The 21,976-nt window shown below is 38.6% G+C and overlaps 3 protein-coding genes across 3 annotated transcripts; 1 reads left to right on the top strand and 2 right to left on the bottom strand.

Annotated features, from left to right (window-relative positions):
• The first annotated feature begins 221 nt into the window (after positions 1-221).
• On the top strand, positions 222-1,222 carry LOC5579496 (peritrophin-48). Its single transcript, XM_001647745.2, has 2 exons — positions 222-304; positions 373-1,222. The coding sequence occupies exons 1-2, from the start codon at positions 260-262 to the stop codon at positions 1,177-1,179; spliced, it is 852 nt and encodes a 283-aa protein (XP_001647795.1). The 5' UTR covers positions 222-259; the 3' UTR covers positions 1,180-1,222.
• Positions 1,223-3,037: 1,815 nt separating this feature from the next.
• LOC5579495 lies at positions 3,038-3,697 on the bottom strand. The gene has a single exon (XM_001647744.2). The coding sequence runs from the start codon at positions 3,695-3,697 to the stop codon at positions 3,038-3,040; it is 660 nt and encodes a 219-aa protein (XP_001647794.2).
• A 9,455-nt stretch (positions 3,698-13,152) lies between these two features.
• LOC5576625 lies at positions 13,153-13,953 on the bottom strand. Its single transcript, XM_001662730.2, has one exon. The coding sequence runs from the start codon at positions 13,915-13,917 to the stop codon at positions 13,153-13,155; it is 765 nt and encodes a 254-aa protein (XP_001662780.1). The 5' UTR covers positions 13,918-13,953.
• Between the last annotated feature and the right edge of the window lie 8,023 nt (positions 13,954-21,976).

Below are 21,976 nucleotides of genomic sequence, written 5' to 3'. Positions count from 1 at the left end.
ATACCGTTCCATGCGACGCCGCTCGTTTGATGAAATTATGCGAAGAATTTTCTCACCTTGTAAGAACCGTTAAATAAAAGCGGTGTGACCATCATTCGAAATAGCACTTATGTCACCTATATACCAATTATGGGTCAGATCTAGACTCTCATGGCAAAGTTAGCGTGTGTTGACCCATCGAAAAAAAAATACAGCAAATCTATTTAAACCTGGTCAACGATCATATTCTATTGTAGTTTATTGCAATTTTTCAGCAAAAATGATGCCGGCAATCTGTCTGTATTTTGGGCTGCTTCTTATCTTGGTAATTCGTTATTTTATTCAATTCAAATCAAAAGCTAGTTTGATAAATCATGATATTCTACATTCCAGACATCATCATCAGTCAGCAGCTTTTCCTCCAGAAATCATTACGCATTGTTGCGAGCCGACAATGGAACAGATACGGACACTTTTTACGACAGCAGTCCCCTCTGTGGGACCGGTCCACTGACCATATGTATCGGTTGCCAGACGTACAAGTTGTGTTCTGGGCAGCCAACCGACGACACAGACTCCAAGGTGAGATGTCCCGTAGACAGACCGTACTGTGAGAGCACAACTGGCATGTGTTCCGAAAATCCCGATAACAGCATCATCCAGTGCTCTTCTGGATCGCCGGACAACGGCACGACGCCGGAAACTCCCGCCTTCAAGTGTACCGGAGAGGGTAAGTTCCCGGATCCTCTCAGCTGTGGCAAATTCTACTACTGTTCCGGGCCCGGTGTCGATGGGGTTCCGACGGATTGTCCACCGAATTATAGCTACAATGTTACCTCTCAGAAGTGTGAGCAAACGACAGACGCTTGCCAGATGATTGATTGTTCCTCGGATTACGTCTTCAACGAGCATCCTGCGGATTCGCAGTACTTCTACTATTGCAAGCAGAGTGCAGCCAGTTCGCTGTCGGAAATATTCTTGTTCTCCTGTGGATCCGGCGCCAAGTTCGATGTATGCAGTGAGCAGTGCGTTTTCAAGTGCTCCAGTGAGGGGCTGTTCGCCAAAGCTTCCAATCCAAACAAGTACTATCAGTGTTACAACGATAATGGAACGCTAAAGTTTGTAGAGAGGTCATGTCCCGTGGAGAGTCAAATTTTTGACGAGATGGTGCAGTTCTGTATTTATCCTGTTACTAACTGAATTTATTTGAAGAATGAACAATAAATTGTTATAGTGGCTTAAATTCCTTTTGGCGCATATTTTACCTACTTACCCTACAAGAAACACTATACGTTTGTAATTTTCCCAGCGATCACCCGTCTAAATTTGGCCTTCGATTTGTAATCCCAGATCATCTACCATCTATCGTTTTCTGCCCATTATGAACATATTCGTGGTGAGTTATCAAACTGGGCTTCGTTGACGACCTATCGACGATGGACCAGATTGTCAAAGATGCCGAGGACGGAGAATATCGAAAGAACTTTCAATCACATAAAGAAGGTTTCATATCAGATGAACGATCCATTCACCACCCTGAGATGTATGAAGTGATTATAATTATGAGTGCCAAACATTAATCGGGGAAGTTGGTTATTCGGGGATCGCGTAGAGCTTTTGAAAACTAGACTTTACTTGGCCTGCCCCACCTTTTTGAACCGCGGGCCAAATCGCAGAAAAAAAATTGTGTGGCGGGCCACATTTTTCGACACTTAAATATATGCATGAAGTCTGACTAAACCAAACCTCGGATTTTCAAAAGCACAAATCTAGAAAACTAGACAATCGTTCGCTGAAAATTTGATCGACTGGTCACCACCAGCAGCTGCCAAATTTTCAGCTCGAATGGTTATTTAGTTCCCTATATTTGTGCTGTTGAAAACTCGAGATTCAGCTTCGATGCGAAAATACATCGAAGCTGAATCTCGAGTTCCAAATTTTTTTGAAAAATTTTGAACGGAGCAAATTTCATTTGGAAAAACCGAAAAACAAATGAAACATCCTGCTAGATATCGGGAAAGCCTTTTTCAAAATCATGAAATAAATTCCTGCATATTTCGAAAGATCTGAGGACACCAGAAATATAAAACCCTGTGAGAATAATCATACTCCGAATTCTTCCACAACCCGACCTAGTATTATCAGAATGGCCCAGAATGTTTTAAAACCCTGAACAAGCTTTTACGAAAATCTTGGTTGGAATTTTCAGGATTTTACAAGTATCGTGTATAGGATTCCTTCAGAATCTCACCCAATAATTATTCCGGAATCCTTTCTTGAAAACGTTGTGAATGCTTACCAGTATATAAAACCAAACCTGCTCAATACTTTATCATTTTTTCGCTTAAAATTCTTTCAAAATCCATGGTGTTATATGGTAACGCCCAGCTGTTGGTAAAATTTACTTCCAAAGTTCTGTGAAAATTTGAGCCTTGCTTTAGTGAAATTTTGTTTGAAAATTTATCCTTTTGACAATGAGTTATGCGCTCAGGCTTCATTCATTGAATGTTGAAAGAAGGCACGGTAGAAACATTTTTGTTGTAATAGCAATAATATTAATCTGATATTTGTATTTCTTTCTCATAATGAACCTCAAGTCAGATTTATAAATAGAACAATTTTAACATTTATAAAAACTTCAATCGGCAGTGCTTAAATCTAGCTGCAAAATGCCGATATTCTAAAATTAGGAACACAAATCATTCACAAAATGAACAATTACTGAGCTAAAATGTTAGCTTGAAACGAAATTGTTAATTAAAAAGGTTAGTCTTGGTATGCTCTATTTAACTTCGGTGTTGGTAGAATAGCCAACGATCCAAATATGAGAAGAATCTTCGAACCCTCCGCGGGCCGCACAAAATGAGGTCACAACTTGAACGTTGGGCAGGCCTGCTTTACACGATAAGTGGGGCGTTTGGCGTTATATAAAAGTGTTTGTTCAAAACCAACGTTTCATACATACGAATAACATTTTTTATGTTCATACAGTACTTAATTCTATACATAATTTATGTAATAGTTTCAGTTTCTTCAATTATATCATTTATTGAACCCATCAACGACAGCCTTGCAAATTTCCGTCGAACTGACTTCCACTTGGACACATCAACATCCTTCCGACGAGCACCTCATCCGAATAGTAACACTGGTAGTAAGTAGACGAGCTGAGAGGGTTGGCAAAATTTCCCTCTTCCTTGCACTGAAAGACGCATTGCACTCCATCGAAGCTCGTTCCTTCGACACACTTGAACATGGACACAATCATTTCCTTGGGATTATCCATCGTAGAATCAGGCGCTTCCCGACAGTATGCGAAATATTTCTCGCTGGTCCCATAATGTTTGAATGTGGTGCTCTCGGTGCAATTCACCTGTGGGCAGTCAGTCTCGTCATTGACTTTTACCTTGCACGGAGAATCGGAATTGAACTCCGGATTGAACACAGTATCTCCGGGGCAAGTCTGGAACTTCGATTCGAGTCCATAACCAGTGCAGTAGTGAAATACGTTGCAGTTATATGGATCGGGAAAGAAGCCTTCTGAGGTACACACGAGCGGTTGAATCGGTGATGTTTCTGGAGGGGTTGGATTCGCGTCACAACCGGTTGGTTGATCCACACCGCACGTCGCTGCTCCAAGAACATCTTCGGAACAATAGGTGTCTCCTGTGCAGGTAACAGTGAAATATTCCGTTCCATTTTCGTCACAGATGTTCATCGTTTTACAGTCTGAACTGCATGTTCTGGTTGTCTTTGTGCCTTCCAGTGCAGCACAAGCCTCCTGATCCGTTTGCGCGGAAATCAGATTTAAAGTCACAAATGTGAGAAATAACAATTTCTGCCAGTACTTCATGGTTTATGCTGTGGCCGTCCTCTTTGAAACGATAACTAACCACGTCGCTGGATCCTGAGCTTTAAATATTTATCTGATATCTAGCTTGGAAGAACAATTTTGGCACAGCTTTGTGTTGCACAGACTTTGGCAAATTACGGATTTTCAAGGCCGCTGATAACGGCGAGATAAGATTAGAACTTGAGCAATTGCGGAAATGATGTAGTTTAAATACATTTATGATCACTTCGGCTAATACAACGACCCCCAATGAGATGTGACAAAGATAATGAATCGAATTTATTTTATTCCACTTTTAATCTGAAAAACTATGAATCTGTCATTGAACGAATTAAGGAAATGCATTTAAGTTTTCCGTGAAGGTCTTTCAAAATCATTGCTTTATGATAAAATTGATAAATTTTCATACCACTGTCATTGCTCAACTTGTCAAGGTTTTATCCTTTTCGGAGAGGTGATAGTCCATTTTACGAGACGTTTTTGAATGAAATTTTGTCAGGAGGCGGTGTCGTAACGTGTGAAAGTAAGGGATGGTACACAAATTATGTCACGTTAAATTTCAACTTTTTCGGCCCCCTCCGCCCCCTTTGTCACACTTTTTGTATGAGTCATCCCAAAATTTTGTAAGGCTTGTCACGCTTGGCTCGACCCCCTCCCCCCCTTGGAGCGTGACGTAATTTGTGCATGACCCCTAACAGCAATATCATCAGTGTTGTCGTTTCATAAAATGGACTATAGGACGAACTAAATTTTGTTTACCAGAACATTGCAACAATTTCTCTGTTATAAAAGATAGTTTCATAATCCTTACCATCAAGACAAAGATTGAAAGCGAAGGAGCTGAAAAGTAAAAGTAAGAGCACAACCATTAAACAACACCACGTTTCAGGTGGGTTGTTCCAAATACTCGGTTCACCGGTATAAGTAATAGAGATGGGCACGGTTCATTTTAGTGCAATATCTGACTTCGGGAATTTATTTAGAATTAATGTAACGCGTCCGCTCTGATATAGGGTATAACTTGAAATAATTTATTCAACTTCTTACGCTTGTCGGTCCATGCGGTGGCTACGTGACCATTTCTGCTTACTTCAGCATAATTGCGCTCATCGCCTCAACTGCCGTGATCGCACTTATGCTGACATATGTTTACTTTATCGGGTTCCGTTTGTCGACATCGTTTATTCGTATTCACCACATTAGTGAATGGATGTAGGGTAACTGGGGGTAAAACGCGCCCTCTAAGGAAGGAAGCGTTTTTAGCTATGAAGAACATTATTATAAGCCTTTTTTTATTCACTATCTCATAGACAAACATGTTTTCTATCTAATAGTAGAAACAGCAATCCATTTTCTTTTTACTGGAGTTAATAAATAAATTTTTCTAAAATGCTTGCTTATCTGCATTTTTATTTTTTGCGGGGTAAAACGCGCCACCTGATCTCGGCGTTAGTCGTTCGCGCGCACGCATGCGCAATCATGCTTGCAAATAGGTTGCATACATAAGGGCGTTTGATCACATCTTATTGTTCGATTATAGTATACATGCTGATTCGAAAAATGTACATTTGAAAGGTTCAAATTGGCCCGTAACTACAGCTTGGCATTACGTTTGCTGGAATTTGAATTCAAACGGCTGTTTTGGTGTTATGAAATAGGTGTGGCCGTTTTGCCCCACGAGTTGATTAAAGTTTGAGTCCTTCAATACGCTTTTTAAGGATAAATTCAACACTTTTTTCGCATGGAATACAAACTATGGGAATGCACAAGTCGATTCTCGGTGATAGTTTCAAAAGCTTTGTTGTTTATCGACCTGGAAAATGACCTAGAAAATAACACAAAATTACAACGAAAACAGCGAAAAACGTTTTTTCGAATTTTTCACGATTTTTGCCAGGAAAACACTTAAAAATATATATAGAGAAGCATTTTAATAAATTTTCTATTATCTCGGCTGAAAAACAGCGTCCCAAAGCATGTCGTTCGTTCAAAACAAGGGTGGCGCGTTTTACCCCAACGGCGCATTTTACACCCAGTTCCCCTAAGCTGTGTTTACGAACTATGTTTTGTTGGAGATGAGACGGAGCCGATTATAGCAACCTAAGAAGATGTCACCAAGAAGAAGAACAAAATTTGTATGAGCCTCTGCATTAGGGTGGGGCTTATTTCCAAAAATCTTCCGTAGTCAGGATTTACAAAGTGGAAAATGATCATCAGTCCCAAACTAACATCCTGTGAAAAAATGAGAATTTTCGTTGAAGGTTTAGATGTGGCGCAAAGGGCGTAAGTGCAATTTTCCCATTTAAGTGAACTCTGAAAAAATGGGTATGCTTTTCAGCTTGTTTTGGTGATTTTAGGACCCATAAGGGCAAAAAATCACCTCAAAATTGCGATATCTCTACTCCTTTAGATGATATTTGACGAAATATATTTATGCATGCGATTTTTGGCCCTTGTATAGGTTACGCTGACTGATTACTATGAACCCGAATAAGCATATGATTAGCTGGGGAGAATTCCTATGCTAGTAAAATGGAGCGAAGAGCAAGGAAGAATGAGAGAAAGAACAAAGAATACAGAAGAATGTACGGTGGGGTGGGTTAAACAGTTGGGAGGGTGAAACTAGTGATGTGTTGAGTGTAACTGAGGAATCTTGTAAAATCTCGATTTTACGCAATGGAGAAAAGATCCAGTAGAAAACGATGATTATATTGACTTCTATTCAATATTACCTACTTCAGAAATATTTCGAGCAATGTTTCTTCAAGTAGGGGAAGAGCACCAATTTTTGACCCATCTCTAGTTTTTGACCCATGCATACGATTTTAGATTACTCTTGATAGAAAAATTGCAGTAACGGCTAAAATGTCCTCAACTCCATGCGAAGTTTCATCATTATTCTCCTGGTAGGTATAGATAAATGCATGTCCACTTCACTGCTTTAGTTCAATAATCGTTCGGTTTTTTTTTCTGGATTTTGATAGCAATTTATCGAAATGGACCGTTGCAAAATATACATCCTGGAAATTCAGCCTCCCACAGGATTAACTAAATTCATAACAAATTTATATAAGCATTTATATATACATAGGACATCCTGTGAAAATTCATTCATGTAGCTCTGTCGCAATTCCTAAAAAAATATGTTTCAGAACTGTGAAGCTTAAATTTTGTTTTAATTCGAGAGGTTTTCAACCTGAAGTGCTTTATCTCTTGCACCCTATAGAAACTCGTGCAGTAGTTTGAATTTCGACTACCGATTTTTTCCTTTGATTTTTGTTTGTATACATCGATTTCATATACAGATGTAGAACGATGTATTGAACTTCAACTGCATTTTCGTTTGTCCGAAGTTATGTTGAAGGTGTTGTGGCCAAAGTGAAGTATTGGAAGCCCAATCGCAATTCGGGGGACGGACCTGGTGTAGGGGTTAGAACACACGCCTCTCACGCCGAGGACCTGGGATCGAATCCCATCCCCGAGATAGTCACCAAAAATTTCAGTAGTGACGACTTCCTTCGGAAGGGAAGTAAAGCCGTTGGTCCCGAGATGAACTAGCCCAGGGCTAAAAATCTCGTTAATAAAGATAGAAAAAAAAAAAAAAAAAAAAAACCAATCGCAATTAATTGTTGAAGTGGCATCATAATCCAGAAATTCCTGGGGAAATTCTAAGAGGAAGTGTTACTGCTAGAAAGCAGAAATCGTTTATGAATTTACCTAATAAGGATATATCGTGCGGGATCAAAATCCGAACACCTATGAAATGAATCTAAACTCTTCCACTTCATATAAAACTCCTTCTATTTGTATGCAGTGTACGGATTTTGAGCCTGTATGGGTTTAGGCTCCTCTATAATTTCTTTCAGATTATAAAAGCAATTGCTGGAGTTATATTGAACGGGCATTCTAAAATACAAAATTAGTGTTTAACTTGCATATAATCACATCTCATACATCCAACCGAGATATTTTCACGGTTCCGTAGTTCATTCTAATATAATATCATCAGTTACACCTTCCCTTGTTTAACTCACCCCACCTTACATTCTTCTGTGTCCTTTGTTCTTTCTCTCATTCTTCTTTGCTCTTTGTTCCATTCTACTTGCATAGGAATCCGCCCCAGCCATTCATATGCATATTCGGGTTCATGGTAATCAGTCAGCGTAACCTATACAAGGGCCAAAAATCGCATGCATAAAATATATTTCGTCAAATATCATCTAAAGGAGTGGAGATAGCGCAATTTCGAGGTGATTTTTTGCCCTTATGGGTCCTAAAATCACCAAAACAAGCTGAAAAGTATTTTTTTCAGAGTTCACTTAAATGAGGAAATTGCACTTACGCCCTTTGCGCCACCTCTAAACCTTCACCGAAAATTCTCATTTTTTCACAGGATGTTATTTTGGGACTGATGATCATTTTCCACTTTGTAAATCCTGACTACGGAAGATTTTTGGAAATAAGCCCCACCCTACTCTGCATGCCATAAAACGTTTGACTTTTACTGTGCGCCCTGTTTTCATGTTGCCCGTGAGAGAGAGCGAGACAGCACCAACACACGGCGCACAGAAAAAGTCAAAGAACAAAGGAATTTATGGCCCAATAAGCCAAATATGGGTAAATGCAACTTTTCTTATGTTTGGGTCGAAAGAACTCAATTTTGCGTTAAATCAATTCAAAATTGAGTATATTTTTCTAATGGAATTAAAGCCAAACTACCTAGTGGAGACCTTGGAAATTTAGCCAAAATTGAGTTATTGGGCTCAACTACAGAATTGCGTTGAAACAACCCAAAATTGAGTTAAATTCCATCTCCGTGTAGGCTCATTATTATTATATTTTTTTTTGCAATAGACCAGTGCACGACTTTACCCGTTGACGTTTCAGCGGTGCCATGTTATTTACGTGACCATGGCAACTAATGAATTCGGCACCGCTCAAACGTCAAATTAGTGAACTCGAGCATTTGTCCATAAACAACAATTTTGAATGAAAACATGTGCCGTCATTCCTATCGTCAGGCCATGATAGTAAAAGAGAACAGGTCTTGCTTTCTCTTGTACAGTTCAAGTTAATGATAGGAATGACGTAACTTCCAAATGTTTTTTTTTGTAATTTCTGGACAAACATTTCAAAAGGGCACATCGACATTGGTAAACAATAGCTTTGCAAGACGCTGTTGAGCCCAATTCAACTTGATCGCGCTCACCAATACCACTATCAGGAAGAGCTAACTCTAATCTTCTGGATAGTGGTGGTAGTTTGCGTGGGCGGGCTAAAATGGGCTCAACAGCAACGTTTCCGAAAAAAGGCTCAAGACCTCTTGAGCCCTTTTCAAATGTTTGTCCAGATTTTGCTGTTTGCGTTTGACGTGCAAATCCAGTCTAACTGCTCGGATAAAAACATACCATTCAGTGAATGGAACAAACCATTAATGCACAATATAACATATTGGACACAATACAGCGTATTGTAATTTTATGTCGAAGCAACATTATTCTTTTTTGAATATACAATTCAAAAACAATTCAATATATTGTATCAGAATACTGTTTTGTTTTGTATTGTTTTTATACCTTACAATTTTAATCAAATTCCTATTTTCGTGTAAAACAACTATTGTTTTTTTCTATGTAGCTTGACTGAAAGAAGTAAACAAAACAAGTTCAAAAAGCAAGAAATGTTGGGTGAAAAATGTTTAAAAAGTAAAAATAAGTAGTTTTGTAGAAGCCTCTTGACATAAGCTGTGATTTTTCAAAGGAATGCAATCATGATAAATATCTTTACTTCTATAGGGGTAAAATTCTTTTACTACTGTTGGCACGAATATCCGGTAAGTTGAGGGACAATCCATACAAAATACTAATTCTATACTTTTCACCACCAATTGATATGCAATTCGTTGAATTGTTTGCGTATTGTACAACAATACACAAATTGGCATTTCAAACAATACATGAACAATATATCGTATTGTATTGTGAAAAACCTCATAAACCATACAGTGAATTGTCAAAACAATATATTGTACTGTAATTGTATTGTTATTCAACAATATACTGTATTGTATTTCCAATATTTTGAATGGTTTCGTTTTTTTTTCCTCTGTTCGGATGCGCCACTGCGACCAGTATTTAGATCTATTGTGACATTACCCGTATCCTTAGTGTATAGTGCATGTCGCATTACTCCATTTCCATTGATAGGTAATGAAGCATCGATTTCTGTACAGTTTTTGTTTTGATTCCTCAGAAATTGATAAAAATCGACTATGATGAAAAGGTCCCGCTATTTACACCCTTCATAGAAATTAACATCTCAGCGAAGGCGCACCCCTTGGCAAACATAATTGATTAAATTTCTTAGGAACCAAAACGGTACTACTGAAATTTGACCATGCAATGGAACTCTAGTCACATCCTTGTTTCGCTTTTAGTTTAGTCCCAGAAAAATACTAGAAAAAAGGGGCTTTATGCTAGCAGCTAAACCGAATCAAGCTAGAAAATTTGTTTAGTAATCAGAATTCACGTGAGCCCTTGAATTACCAGTACTTACAGTCCTTGTTGAGTTAATACTCATGATTGTTATCCTGGCTTTAAGTGTAGTCTCGGGACTGACCAACTCCGAGTCTTTAACCATCTGCTAGGTAAAATAGATTAATTTTCAGAAACTGTTGCCATTAACAGGGACTTTGTACCGCGAATCCTTGAATTACCAGAGCATATTACCCTAGCCCGACAAACAAAATGAGACTAGAGTTCAAATTGGTAGATCTTACCCCGTAACGCACCACGAAAAGGTGATCTACCCGCGTTACGGGTTAATGGTTTTGTTACAATACGTTGTATTGTATTTTTTATTCGGGTGGGCTTCAAATGCGGCAAGACAAAGTAATAACAGGATACTTGGCAACCATGATCCAAATCATCGCCAACCTAGCAAAGAAAATCAATCGTTGTTAAAAATCTCACCGCGTTTGGTGTTCCCGCATTTGATATTTGCATTTCAAACGCACACAGCAATATAATACATTGCATATTATTCCGCGATTCTGTTACTGATAGTAATTGAATACAGACTTTTAAATCTAATTCCCACCGTGTCTCATTGTTTGTCAATAGGTAATGGGCCAAGAATCGAGAGTCTTATCACTAGGGAGGATTGGACGATATGGAAATTCGTCGTTCAAACCTATCTAGAGGCGGAATCCTGTGGGAGGCTATCGAACAGAAGAAAAAGGCTGACTGCACACTGAAAGCAGTCGATCCATGTACTGGAAGCAGAAGCCCCTTGAGAGGCCCGAACGCTCGGAGACTAACTGAATTAGATTACCAAGAAGCCTCTAAGCATCGGGGTTTGTCAAGTGGCTCCGTAGCTTGTAGGTTAAAGCGCCTATCTAGCGGATAGGAAGTCGTGGGTTCGATCCCCACAGAAGCACGGTTCTGCCGCACGCTCGCCAAATTGATACGCACTTGATCCGCCCACCTAGCTCACTGCGCTCCACGCCTTCTTGCACCAACCGGATCGGACGCGAACACCATCTTTGAAGGGCTGTTGTCCGGCATTCTTGAAACATGCCCTGCCCATCGTATCCTTCCAACTTTTGCCACCTTCTGGATACTGGGTTCGCCGTAGAGTTGGGTGTGCTCGTGGTTCATCCTTCGCTGCCACACACCGTTTTCCTGCACACCGCCGAAGATCGTCCTAAGCACCCGACGTTCGAAGACCTCAAGTGCTTACAAGTCCTTTTCGAGCATCGTCCACGTTTCATGCCCATAGAGGACTACTGGCCTTATGAGCGATTTTTACATGGCACATTTGGTGCGGATGTGAATCTTTTTTGAATTCCACTGATTATGCGCCTCCGTATGTCAGCCGTCAGTAAGGATCCAAGGTAGACGAACTTGTCGACCACCTCGAACGTATCCCCGTAACACTGCTACCGAGGCAGGCCCTGTCACGCTCGGCCCCACCAGCTAGCATGTACTTTGTCTTGGTCGCATTCACCACCAGATCAACTTTTGCTGCCTCGCGTTTCAGGCAGGTGTACAGGTCTATCACCGTTTAAAATGTTCAGCCGACAATGTCCATATCATCCGCAAATCAAACAAATTGACTGGATCTTGTAAAAATCGTTCCCGGCTATTAAGCCCGGCTCTCCGCATAACACCTTCTAGCGCAATATTGAACAACAGGCACGAAAGTCCATCACCTTGTCGTAGTCCCCGGCAGGTTCCAAACGAACTGGAGTGTTCGCCAGAATTCCTTCAGAATTACATCGTCGCTCTTGTCAGTCTCGTGAGCTTCCCGGGAAAGCTGTTCTCGTTTCCAAAGCTCTACGCGGTCGATACTATCGTATGCCGCCTTGAAATCGATGAAAAGGTGATGCGTTGGGACCTGGTATTCACGACATTTTTGGAGGATTTGCCGTACAGTAAAGATCTGGTCCGTTGTCGATCAGCCGTTAACGAAGCCGGCTTGATAACTTCCCATGAACTACTTTACATACGATGGGAGATTATCAAGGATAATACATTGTAGGCTGCATTTAGAATGATGCTCGCAAGAAAGTTCTCACAATCTAACTTGTCGCCCTTCTCAAAGATGGGGCATATTAGCTCTTCCTTCAATTCCTCCGGTAGCTATTCTGTTTCCCAGATTGTGCCTATCAGCCGATGCAAACAAATGGCCATCCTCTCCGGGCAAGTAAAGATACACATTTTTTTTAGAAGATACAAAACTCAATTACGAATAACACTTTTTCCTGGAAATCATGCTAAATAAAGAATGGATATTTTCACAACCTTCAAATGTATTTTAAATCATAGAAAAATTGATCTTCCTTTGAAGAAATTTGAGTAATTTTTTTTGAAAAATCATCATAAAAGTCGGATGTTTGGAATATGAGACAAAACGGTATGTATTGATGAATTTTCGCACAATCATCTGATTCAATAACCATTTCGTTTCACAGCTAGGAATAGAACAACATTCTGGTATTCTACAGTATTCCCCTTGTGCGACACGGCTCACTTTTCGTTGCCCAAGGCATTGTTATTTTCACACCTCATAAGTAAACGTAGTTATCGCACAGCTTGAACAGCATACGTTAAATCCTCTTTCAATTTTCAATTCCCATAATTCTAAGTAGTGGAAACTATTTTATGTTTGATCAGCAATTCCCAAACATCAAGTTATCAAAGCTCACTAGAAGGCGTTACAAAATTTATCAAATCATCTAGATTATTATGATTACGTGAATAAAACGCTATTTCAGATTATTAGGCCAGAGTATATGTACTTAATAAGAATCCTATCGATCACACCGACTCAGTTACGCACACTTTCTTCACATCGTCAAACACCTGCGCTGGAATGGGGCAGCTAAGCTCGGCGTACACAAACTTTCGGTTCGCCCTGTAGCATTGGAAGTACTTGTTTCTGTTTGACGACTTAGCAAACAGTCCCTCGCGTGGGCATCTGAAGACGCACCTCGACAGGTTCTGGTCAAAGCTAGCACCGTCATCGCAAGCCAACATCAAAATTCGGGGTGTCGGATCGCTTTCGTCGTACTGGCAGTAGTAGTAGTATTTCGAATCTAACGGGTATGGTTTGAAAGTGGCTGCTGTCTGTTCGCAACTGAGCTCCTCGCACAATTCCGGTTTGCAATGGATTGGGACACGATGGCACAGTTTGGCCTTGCTGTTGTACTTGTAACCAGGAGGGCACTGGTATCGGTCACCAGGAACACTTTCCCCTTCACAGTAGTAGTAACTGGAGCACGAATACGGATCCGGGTAGAAGCCCTTCCCGGTGCAGTAGAACAAAGGTGAAACATTCGGTGGTTCGACTTTGGAGCACTCAGCATGGCTTGTGTCCGGAAGTGTAGAACAGGCACCCGTTTCAGAATCGCAGAAGGGAGTTTCCGTACGGCAAAGCTGAGTTGGATTGTTTGGCTCCGGGAGGCCCACGCAAATCTTCATCGTTCGGCACCCGGTGCAGATAACGGGTCGAGTTCCATCGCACGCCGGAACCGTTGGGTAGAGTATGTCTGTTGTTGCCGCTCGGTTCAGCACGCCTGGCATAAAGGTGTTGTTTGCGATTGGTTCTGTTCTTGAGCTGGTAATCTTGACACAGAGAAAGGTATGAAGAGATAATTCAGTAGGTAACATATTTTGCGGTGCCTTACCAACATATGAATGAATGCGATTAGTGTAAGCTTGTTTGCGGCCTGCATCGTCGACGAATAAACAGAAGCTTTACTAAGATAAATCCTATTGAGTGGGATGCTTTTATAAACTTCAACTCGAATCTGATCATGTAAGGTGTTTATTGTCATGCTTACATCAACTGATTCACATATGCATGTTGCACTTGTTGTTATCAGTGAGTTTCTCAACATGATTCAACCTACTTTAAAAAGCCTGATAATACCCCAAAAGCCTGATAAGGTTTCTGGTCGATGGGGGTAATACTTGTTATTATGTGTAGGGTAATGGTTAGAATCTGAGACGTTGTGATCATGGTTTTATTTTAGTCGTGAGAGTTTCAATACTTAAGAGCGCAAGACAGACCTTTAACTTTTAAATGACCACAATTCAAAGACTAGTAGATCAATTATTTTGAAATAAATTTTGAAGTAAATGCGGTTAGTTGGTTGTAAAACCCTTGGGTGCGAAATCCCCTGACCCCTCCCCCTAATCTTGGTAATGGAAAAAGTGTGGACAGGAGGGGTGCAAAATTGGTTTTAAACAGATATTTCAACATCAAAATGAGCTAAAAGGTTGGTGACTTCGGCAAAGTTATTCAGCAGATTATATCTGGTGGTAGGTGGCCTGAATGAGAATTTATCCACTAGGTGGCGTTAGTAGCCTTTTTTTAATTGTCTGTATATTAAGAACCTTGGAAGCAAGAAGTTTGGTGTCTTCGGAAGAGATGCTCAGCATGTGAAGGGCTATCTGGTCAGATTGAGAATACATCCGCTAGGAGGTGCTAGTAAAAAGAAATGTACAATCTACTTCAATGTTCTTAATAGCTAGAAGGTTGGTGTCTTCGGCAAAGATGTTCAGCAGATTTTGGGCAATCTGGCGGTCAAGAGTCTGAACGACAATTTATCCGCTAGATTGCGCTAATGACAAATTTTCAGTAATTGTCTGTATCTTAACATCCTTATCAGCTAAAAGATTGGTGTAAGGCTGTTCAGCATATGAAGGGCTATACGGCGGTGCTTCGAAATTCTTGAGATACAGGTAATTGAAGGAAATGTAGTACTAGCTTCAATATAAGTAAATGGTTGAATTACAAACAGTTCAAATTGAATATAAGTAAAATTAAATTTATATTGATTTCGTGAAATCCAACCATTGTAGACGTTTCAATAGAAATTGATGAGGAGACAATTAATCGCGTGGACGAGATTAAATATCTTGACGTGATAATGAATCTTAGAGCTGATTGAATTGTCTATAAATAAACGAAAATAAACTTTGTGTGTAGTCTACAAAGGTTTGAGTCCAGCGCGCGGTAACTAGGGTAGGTGTACCAGTTATGGCCATAGTGGTTCCTTATTTGGCCATACGGGAAATTTCGATAAGTTTTACATTATAAATCTTTTTGAATGTTTAAACACAGCCATTCCATGAAAAACCGATCTAGTGGGTCTCAGAATTCCGTGAAAATTTGCTATTTTGTTCTTTATCCGAAATAAGGATACACGTATTTTTGGATTTTTTTATTAGGGTGACCATTTCCGAAATAGGGTGACCAAAAAAATCGCGATTTTGCAAAATTTTTATTTCTAAAATAAATTAACTTTTGAACCGTTCGACCGATTTTCAATCTTTTTGGACGAAATAAAGGCTAAAGATTTTAAATTTTCAGGAAAAATATAAAATTTCACAAAAAATGTGTTTTTTCACATGAAAAAACTCAATAGTTTCCGTTTTTTCGTGTTTTGAAGGCCTCAGGACCAAAGGGGCTATTGCTGTTCTCATTTTTTCTTGAAAGTTCAGAAAATTTAACGTAAACTGTCAAATTTTCAGCGATGTATGTTTTTTAGTTTTTGAGATATATTTTTTTGAAAATAAAAAATCAGTCATTTTTTATCGGCACACACTGTAGGTCTCAGCGCATTAGATTTGTAATGTTTAAAAAAAAATTATAATTATTGAAAATCGGTCAAACGGTTCAAAAGTTATAATTTTTTTAAAAATAAAAATTTTGCAAAATCGCGATTTTTCTGGTCACTCTATTTCAGAAATGGTCACCCTAATCAAAAAGCTTAGCTTAGCTTAGCTTAGACTGACTACATTGATATGGTTGCTATTCCGTGATTGATCAAAGTCAGTGAAGATGCACAAAGAATCAACTAGAAGTTCGGCTGGGATTGGCCATAATCTTCTTTAGTGTGCATAATTCAGTGCCTCTATTTATACATGGTCAATAACGGCGTCGGCCAAGTCCTTGCAGTCAGGTGGGATTTGAGGGAAGGAATGTTAGTGTGTAACTTTTGCTATTTGGAGACCGAGTTTGCCTCTGCATCTCCACAAAGGTTACTGGGAGGGATGGTTGTTAATGGGGAGGATCGTTGGGTCACAGGATTCACTTTGATAAGCGATTAGACCAGGATAAACGATTATTTGTTAACATGCTTAGGAATATAATATATTATTCAATTGACATGGAAAATTTCCAAATAGGAATAAATAATGTCGTCACTTGAAGTGACGAACCATTCAAAAGTTGTTGAACAAATAGCTAAAAGCAACATTCCTACAGCTGTTAGGACGAAAGCATGTGTAACAATATTTTACTCAAATTTAAAAAGTAAAAGGTTGTTTCCGAGATACAACCGCCAAGTTGACGTTGGATAACGTTAGCTTCATCTATTTCCTGGCTTAAGACCGGCACAAACTTATGGAAGATTTCTACTGATAAAAATCTTATCAATTTTCATATTATTTGTTGCATATCAATTCTGACCTATTGTGGACATTGTGTGTTAGCACAGAAAATCTGTGGTGTAAGTTTGGTTCGGTTAACACTTCAACACCGATAGACTCGGTTGATGGAAGAATAAGCATGAGCGGTAACTCTTGCTTCCCAAACAAATATTTCGGTCGAAAGTTAGATCCACGCATGATCCACTAAGATTGGTTTCTTTAGTAGTTTACGAATCCAGTTTGAGGTTGAGGTACTTCTCCATGAAGTCCGCGAGCTCCATGTTCTCCTCTTTGCTCAAATCGATGTTAAAGTTCCTTTTGATACTGGAAGAAGTTCCGCACCATGAAGAACTTTTTCTGCTTCGTAGTGGTATCCAGGGAAATGTAGAGGCAAATCTGCAATTCCAGAGCTCGGCCGTCATGGTCATGCAGGAAGCGAATGGCCTATCTGATCGGTTTGTTTAAGATTACCAACCTGTGCGCGATCCACGCCAAGCGTTTCAGCATCATATCGAAGGACATCCAACTGACTCGTCGTATCCGTGGAGAACGCGCTTAAATTGAATTGCAGCACAATTTCAAACAAAACGGGTCACAACAATGTATTCGACGTAAAAGAGTTGCAACCAGAGACATTTCATCTATTACTATTAATTTATTAATTAAATTATTCATTTCTCGCATCACCTGTGATCTCGCCTCAAAAGCCATTGGTAACCAAGCGTGTAGCTTTTTATTACCGAGCAAATGAATGAATTTACACATTATTCAACTATGATACGATAAAGAGAAGATTCTCCTCTATCTCCTAGTGGTAACAGTTTCCATCCTGGACCATTCATTTGCTTAGAAACGGGGAGCTACACACTAGGTTACCAATGGCTTTTAGGGCGAGATCACAAATTATACGAAATTTATCAATTATAATTTTGGTTGATTAGTTTTCTAGTTAGCTGTTGCTGATTAGTTTTAGCTCTTTGTTTGACAAATTAATACTCTGATCGCTCTAGCATGCATTTGCATGTAGGTAGCGACGACGACAACGGAATTATTCAAAGTAAGTAAAGTTTGTAAGGATGCTTAAAATATATCCCCGAGCCCAATTTCATCTTCTAAACTGGTACCAATTAGCTCATACGGTTGAAATAATTAAATTTCTGTTATATATCAGGTTTTTCCTTAGGAAATTGCCTACATCTAGGCGTTTTTATCACATTTCTTGAAATTAACTGTTCATTATTTCTTTACATACTGCATTATTAAGCATTTTGCAAGCATATTCGAATTCAGGGAGCTCATATTCATTATGTAGAGTCGTTTCAAAAAATAACAATAATCGCATTGACAAGAGATCAATTTCACCCCGAAATGGGATTACCCGATTTTTTATTTAAGGGATGATTTTTAGCACTAAAACCACATTTGTTATAAAATTTTGGCACATGAGCCAAAGAGGCTAGACCGTCGTACTTGTATTCAGTTGTTTGTCATTTTCAACATGATTGAAAACAGACAAGAAAAACCATGAAAAATTATCAATTACCTAAATTATCAATTACCTAAATTACAATTATCACTAAATTACGGCACATGTAAACTCCAAAACGTCAAAACCTTATAACAGCAAGAAAAATGTGCTTTTCTATTAAAAATAAGACATGCCTCGATATTTACCAATTGTTCAATAGTTTAGCCATGAAAATCAATAGTTTTCATTATTTGAGTAGATTCGTAGAAAGATTTGCAAACGATTGGTGCAAGAATCTTGAAAATTTATGCGGGCGTTAGTAAGTTATTAACAGTCAAAATCTAACCACTTTTCGTGACGCGAGCGATTTTTCGTTTTTCGAAATTGTACCCCAGTATGTTGCCGTAAGACGTTATCCAACGTCAAAAATAAACCGATTGGCTGGACCATCACATAATATTCTTATGCCGACACTTACAGTGACGAACCATTCATAGTTTGTTGAATAATCATATTTATGTCCCACCGTTGTAATGTGCGGTCATACATATTTTATAGATTAAAAAAAAGCATGAAACGAGGTCACCAATTGATCCTTTATCCTTGATTGAGCAGCCACAATTTTCAGCTTTATTTGAAGCATACATACTAACTAAGGAACGCGAATCTTTTTTCGCACTCGCGCCACGCGGACCGAAAACAATTGGTCTTGATTCCATCGTTCGCCCTGCAGGAGCATGCCATGGAATTGGAAGACCACACACTACTGAAATGGTCACCCTAATCAAAAAATCCAAAAATACGTGTATCGTTATTTCGGATAAGGAACAAAATAGCAAATTTGCACGGAATTCGGAGACCCACTAGATTGGTTTTTCATGGAATGGCTGAACATCAAAATATATCTTAGATCTTACTACTACAACACACAAAATCATTCAAAATGTGAAAACTTTCAATTAATCCCATATGGCGAAATAGGGAACCACTATGTCCATAACTGGTACACTTACCCTATATAAAAGACTATTTGATTACTTATAATTTGAATTGAGTATTTAGGCTGTTGGAGGATTTTATGCAGCAGTAGTAAGCTTTCTGGTTTAATGTCAGTAATTCCTTGAAAATGCAAATGTTACAGATAGTTTTGAAATCAGCTTCGGGGTTATTAATTCTGGCAAAGTTCTCGATTTTGTTCAACTGGTAAAATTTATAAAAAATTGTGGTTGAGACTAGCAATATTGTCATTTTTATTTTTGCTGTTATACGGCGACTCGATTATCCGGAATGTTTACACGATTATCCGGAGTATGGTTTTATGTTTCTGTTTGTATGCATACATTTGAGATAATTTAGTATTGCATTATATAAGATGAATGGTTTAGCTTTTTTTATTTAGTTTAAAGAAGGGGGGGTTTGAAAAAGGGGATTTTCGTGTATGCTGATCAAAAATATTTTGACGTTGGATAACGTCTTACGGCAACATACTGGGGTACAATTTCGAAAAACGAAAATCGCTCGCGTCACGAAAAGTGGTTAGATTTTGACTGTTAATAACATACTAACGCCCGGATAGATTTTCGAGATTCATGCACCAATCGATTGGAAATCTTTCTACGAATCTACTCAAATAATGAAAACTATTGATTTTCATTACTTAACTATTGAAAAATAGGTAAATATCGAGGCATGTCATATTTTTCATAGAAAATCACATTTTTTTCTTGCTGTTATAAGGTTTTGACGTTCTGAAGTTTACATGTACCGTAATTTCAGGTGAAATTGATCATTTTTCATGGTTTTTCTTGTCTGTTTTCAAGAATGTTGAAAATGCCAAACAACTGAATGCAGAAAAACAAGTACGACGGTCAGCCTCTTTGGCTCATGTGCCAAATTTTTCTAACAAATGTGTTTTTAGTGCTAAAAATCATCCCTTAATAAGAAATCGGGGAATCCCATTTCGGGGTGGAATTGATCACTTGTGAATGCAATTACTGTAATTTTTTTTAAACGACTCTACAAATTGAATATTAGCTCCCTGAATCCGAATATGCTTGCTAAATTCTTAATAATGCAATATTTAAAGAAATAATGAATAATTAATTTCAAGAATTACAATGAAAACGCCTAAATGTATGCAATTTCATAAGAAAATCCATGATATCTGACTGAAATTTTATAATTATTTGTTTAAAACTAAAAGTTTATGGATGTTTGTCAATACTACACCGTACAGGATTTTTAAATTTTACATTATTTTCATAGAAATAAACATTCTTTAACACAAAAAAAAAAAACATCATAACACACAACTCGACAATATTTACGAAAAACACCGTTGATTCCCTGCAGGTTGCATTAATATTTGCACCTGTTATGATGTGTAGCTGGGCTTGTCAGATGGTTATGGTGATATCTATACTCACTATAATGAATTGTCGGGCACATCTGGTAGATCTAGAGGCACATTTTCTCAGATACCACGACGAAGTATCAGAAGTTCTTTATGGCGTGATACTTCTTCGAGTATCAAAAGGAGACCATCATCGTAAAAGGCAACTTCAACATCGATATGAGCAAACAAAAGAATATGGAGTTCGCATACTTCATGGAGAAGACCTCAACCTCAAACTGGCTTCGGAACCCACTAAAGCAACCAATATTAGTGAATCATTCGTGGACCTAACGTTCAACTGGAATATTTGTTTGGAGAGCGAGTTTCCGCTCATGCTTCTTGCATCGACCAATTCTATCGGTGTTGAAGTGATAACTGAACCAAGCAAATAATAACACACAATGTCCGACCATAATACGTCAAAATCGACATGCAACAAATAGTGTGAAAATTGATTAGATTTTTAGCAGTACAAATATTTCATAAGTTCGTGACGGTCTTAAGCCAGGAAATAAAAGAGGCTAACGTTATCCAACGTCAACTTGGCGGTCGTATCTCGGAAACAACCTCTTACTTTTTTTCTTCTAAAGTCCTTCCATGATCCTAAAAATAATTACTGGCTACGCCACTGCATCATAAACAGTCGCCTCTAGACATCTCGATATCAAAAATACCATTGTGATAGGGAGGGATTGAGCAACGAACAAATTTTAATGAACACAAGATTGAAATTCATACCGTTACTAGGAAAACAATAAACAAACAAACTTCATTTCGAGTTTCAAAATTGTTCTGAATCACATAAATCTTGTCTAGCAACCTTTGATAATGTTCATATCAACAAATGGAAAGAAAATTGGGAACAGAAAATAAACAGGAACGCATCGAGATATGGAGCTATCGAGATAAGGAGGATATCGAATATGGAGAGAGAAATCGTATGAGGAAAGAAGGGACCAAAGCATTCATCGACAAAAGGGAGAGATATCGAGATAGAGAACAACGAGATATAGAACATCATTTGATTTTCCGGAGTTAAAAAATCGATACTCCGGATTCGCGAGTTCGACCTGTACTATGGAAACTTATAAAGCTCTTTATAACTTTAAATATCGTCAGACTATTTGTTGTTTGCAAATCTGGTTTGAATGATCAGAATGAATTATCTTAAGGACATATCGTCTTGTTCAAACCTTTCGAAGGGGTATGTGGCGGGACCATTATCATCATCATCATAATCATCTAGCGAATAAATTGTCAATTAGATTTTTCACCTCCACAAACCATTTTTTTCGCTGAATTGAGCAAAACCTCACTAAAAATTTCAGCAAGGCAAAAAT

The sequence above is a fragment of the Aedes aegypti genome, chromosome 3 (genome assembly GCF_002204515.2).
Source record: "Aedes aegypti strain LVP_AGWG chromosome 3, AaegL5.0 Primary Assembly, whole genome shotgun sequence".
Lineage (NCBI taxonomy): Eukaryota > Metazoa > Arthropoda > Insecta > Diptera > Culicidae > Aedes > Aedes aegypti.
Note: the sequence above shows the minus strand (reverse complement) of the source record. Positions and strands in the feature narration are given on the sequence as shown.